Here is a 4,152-nt window from a genome sequence, read left to right as displayed (position 1 = left end):
GTCAGATTTAGGTTTTGGCTAGTTGCGCTATAAATATGGATTGCTGGTTGGAAAAGTCCCCTTAGTCTCTCAAGGTGCGTCCTRATAATCTACTTTTGACCAGAGTTAGTCCCTCTGTCCCAACTGCCTCATTGATGAACAACAAAGTTATGTATTTTAGTGGCGTAAGATAAACAAACTCGAAGATACTATCATTCTTCTCACACATCAGCAACTTCTCCTTGTGGCAGTTAGGAATATGAGAGTGACGTCAACACAAACCACTGTCTCCCCCATGTGGATTTACATAGCAACTACATCCTCTGCAGCTGTAGACCTACAAGGGTAGGGAGTGCAGGGTTTAGTTCCATACTAGCCCATGCTTGACTTGGACTGAAATAGGTGCCAGTTCTCATGTTGTGTGTCTGTACTGTTTATATTTAGGTGCAGCAACTCCTCTATACTGTTGATCTGATATTCTATAAGAGGAACAGCAACTCCTCTATACTGTTGATCTATATAAAGAGAAACAGCAACTCCTTATACTGTTGATCTCGATATCTATAAAGGAACAGCAACTCCTCTATACTGTTGATCTGATATTCTATAAGAGGAAACAACTCCTCTATACTGTTGATCTGATATTCTATAAGAGGAACAGCAACTCCACTATACTGTGATTGATTATTCTATAAGAGGAACAGCAACTCCTCTATACTTGTTGATCTGATATCTATAAGAGAAAAGCAACTCCTCTATACTGTTGATCTGATATAAAGAGAAACAGCAACTCCTCTTATACTGTTGATCTGATATTCTATAAGAGGAACAGCAACTCCTCTATACTGTTGATCTGATATTCTATAAGAGAACAGCAACTCCTCTTATACTGTTGATCTGAATATTCTATAAGAGGAACACACACTCTTATACGTTTGTTGATCTGATATAAGAGAAAGCAACTCCTCTATACTGTTATCTGATATTCTATAAGAGACAGCAAACTCCTCTATACTGTTGATCTGATATAAGAGAAAACACTCCACTATACTGTTTGATCTGATATTTCTATAGAGGATAGCAATCCTCATTACTGTTGATTCTGATATTATATAAGAGAACAGCAACTCCTCTATACTGTTGATCTTATATAAGAAACAGCAACTCCATATACTGTTGATCTGATATCTATAAGAGAATAGCAACCTCCTCTATACTGTTTGATGCTATATTCTATGAAGAGGAATAGCAACTCCTCTATACTGTTGATCTGATATTCTATAAGAGGAATAGCAACTCCTCTATACTGTTGATCTGATATTCTAGAAGAGGTGCAGGAAGGTGCCGGTACTCAAGTCAAGCACTGATGCCAGCACTAACACACCTGATTCAACAAGCCAAACAATCATCATCAAGACCCTGGTTATTTTATTGAACCTGTATTTTATCAGGGAGTCATACTGAGACTGAGGTCTCTTCACAGATGAGCCCTGAATTACAGAAATGACAGAAAATACACCAGTCAGAAAAACAAGGTCATAAAAAACAAACACATTGATCAGTAATAAGGTCCTCTATCAGCTTTCTGAATTGGCCGAGGGGCACAAAAACAACATTTCAATTAGCTGGAAAGTGTGTTGATGCTTTGCTGGAACAAAATCCTGCCCTGCACAGACTGTACTASTATTTCTGGAGCCAGGCCTTGTTAGGGAGGATGTAGACATTGAATTGATGCRAAAAACAACATATTTATTTACCTTCGTAAATGTATACAGAATAATTCGGTTTTATTTGTAGGTTATTAAATTCAATTCACCATTATAAAACCACTTAAACATACTTAGTTCTAGCTCTCTCTCTCTGTCTCTCTCTCTCTCTCTCTGTTTCTCTCTCTCTCTCTCACTCTCTCTCTCTCTCTCTCTCTCTCTCTCTGTCTCTCTCTGTCTCGCTCTCTCTCTCGCTCTCTCTCTCTCACTCACTCGATCTCGCTTGCTTTCACTCGCTCACTGTCTTTCTCTGCATTCTGGTGAGTTCAGAATAAAACTTTTTTTATCTCTCTATCACACCAAGTTTTGTCCAATAAGGCCCGAGGAGTTTGTGGTATATGGCCAATATACCACAAACCCCCGAGGTGCCTGATTTCTATTACAAACTGGTTACCAACGTAATTAGAGCAGTAAAAATACATGTTTTGTCATACCCGTGGTAAACGGTCTGATATACCACGGCTGTCAGCCAATCAGCATTCAGGGCTCGTACCACCCAGTTTAGAATCTCGTTTTTAGAATTGAGAATGAAACCAAAGAATGTCAGAACAGAGGTCTAAGTTACAAATAATCAAGGGGTAGAATATGGCTGCAGGAATAGGGTTGGATGTGGTTTGGGTTAGGGTTATGGTTGAACTGGGTCGTAGACATGAAGCTAAGGTTAGGGTTAGGGTTAGGGTTAGGGTTAGGGTTAGGGTTAGGGTTAGGGTTGTGGTTGTGGTGGTGGTTGTGGTTGAGGTTTAGGTTTAGGGTTAGGGTTAGGGTTGAGGCTAGGGTTAGGTTTGTGGTTGAGGGTTAGGGTTAGGGTTAGGGTTAGGGTTGTGGTTCAGGCTAGGGTTAGGGTTAGGGTTAGGGTTAGGGTTCGGGTTCGGGTTGTGGTTGTGGTTGTGGTTGTGGTTGTGGTTCAGGCTAGGGTTAGATTGAACCGGGTTACATTATAACCTGTAATGGTTACACTTTTCCATGCAGAAGTGACATCAGTCATTTTCATTTCTTCAATAAAAGTTGTGTATAACAGTTTATAAGGCACATAGTCATAATCATAAGGAAGTGTTTTGAAAGTTTAGTAAGAGCATTGATTTCTTTGCTTTTCTCCGCAGGGTCTAGAAGAAAGTGATCAAGTACTCAGGATATGCCTGATTGTCATGGAAAACAACAAACATAGATGGCCTTGATGGGTGGTCTGTCACGCTGTTGTAGAGTTCAACAGTCGTGGTGCTTTTAGCTGGAGGCACTGTCATCCCACGTCGTCCTGCTGTGAAATCTCCAGTCAGAACTCGACATAGGTACATATTCTTCTGCCCTTGGAGATCTGCTCTTGAGTATGTGCTACTGGCAGAGTAGCTGGCACCGACGGCAAAGTAGGTGCCATTTCCAAATGCTGTAGCTGGAAAAATGATACATTGCTTAGGTTTTCAGACTATTGCAGAGACAGGACTGAGTAAATGAGAAGCACAAGCTAAGTTTAAAATCAAGAGCAATAGAATTGTACATATAACTTTTACCAATAACCATAGGAGTTGGCAAGACAGGACGAACAGATCTGGGACCAGGCTACTTGTCCATGGAACGTACGTATCTGTCTTACCATTTTTCCCAGCAAAGCTCCGATTGAAGCCATGGTTGTTGATGTGATTGATGGTTGTGTGGCATGTTCCATGGAAGAGCCTCTTCTCATTCTTCTGGTGACCGTTCCTGAGCTCCATGTCATGTTTCTTGATCTGGAGACTCCTCCACAGGGTTGGGTTCTGGATCCTCTCAATCTGAAATAAATTGAGGGTACACTTTATACGAGCCATTAATAGACTCTAAAATGTATCCTGAATACCTTCTATACATCTTAGTTTATTATTGTGGGCTGAAAAATATCCAGACAAACAAATATCTGGCGAGCTGACCCCTAGCTGACCCCTAGCTGACCCCTAGATGAGCTGAGGGGCCTCATCATTATTTCTAAGTGCTTAACTAAATACTAACACACAAAGTCTCTAATAAACAAACAATTTAATATGGCTGATCTCAAATGAAATCAAATTCAAATCAAATGTATTTATAAAGCCCTTTTTACATTAGCCGATGTCAAAGTGCTGTACAGAAAATTGGAACGGAAATGGCACCACACCAAACTGGAAGTCTTCCGACTAGCTTGGAAAGACAGTACCGTGCAATATCGAAGAGCCCTCACTGCTGCTCGATCATCCTATTTTTCCAACTTAATTGAGGAAAATAAGAACAATCCTCAATTTCTTTTTGATACTGTCGCAAAGCTAACTAAAAAGCAGCATTCCCTAAGTGAGGATGGCTTTCACTTTAGCAGTAATAAATTCATGAACTTCTTTGAGGAAAAGATCATGATCATTAGAAAGCAAATTACGGACTCCTCTTTAAATCTGCGTATTCCTCCAAA

The 4,152-nt window shown here is 40.3% G+C and overlaps 1 protein-coding gene across 1 annotated transcript in view; it reads right to left on the bottom strand.

Annotated features, from left to right (window-relative positions):
- Nucleotides 1-1,387: 1,387 nt before the first annotated feature.
- Nucleotides 1,388-4,152, bottom strand: part of LOC112076100 (protein mono-ADP-ribosyltransferase PARP15) — a 6,471-nt gene continuing 3,706 nt past the window's right edge. The window contains exons 3-4 of the mRNA XM_024142987.2: nucleotides 3,334-3,508; nucleotides 1,388-3,132 (exon numbers count right to left, since the gene is read on the bottom strand). Coding sequence (XP_023998755.1) covers nucleotides 2,849-3,132; nucleotides 3,334-3,508 — 459 coding nt within the window. The 3' untranslated portion in view covers nucleotides 1,388-2,848. The remainder of the gene's footprint in view (nucleotides 3,133-3,333; nucleotides 3,509-4,152) is intronic.

The sequence above is a fragment of the Salvelinus sp. IW2-2015 genome, unplaced genomic scaffold (genome assembly GCF_002910315.2).
Source record: "Salvelinus sp. IW2-2015 unplaced genomic scaffold, ASM291031v2 Un_scaffold3571, whole genome shotgun sequence".
Taxonomy (NCBI): domain Eukaryota; kingdom Metazoa; phylum Chordata; class Actinopteri; order Salmoniformes; family Salmonidae; genus Salvelinus; species Salvelinus sp. IW2-2015.
This window is presented reverse-complemented; position numbering and strand designations above follow the sequence as displayed.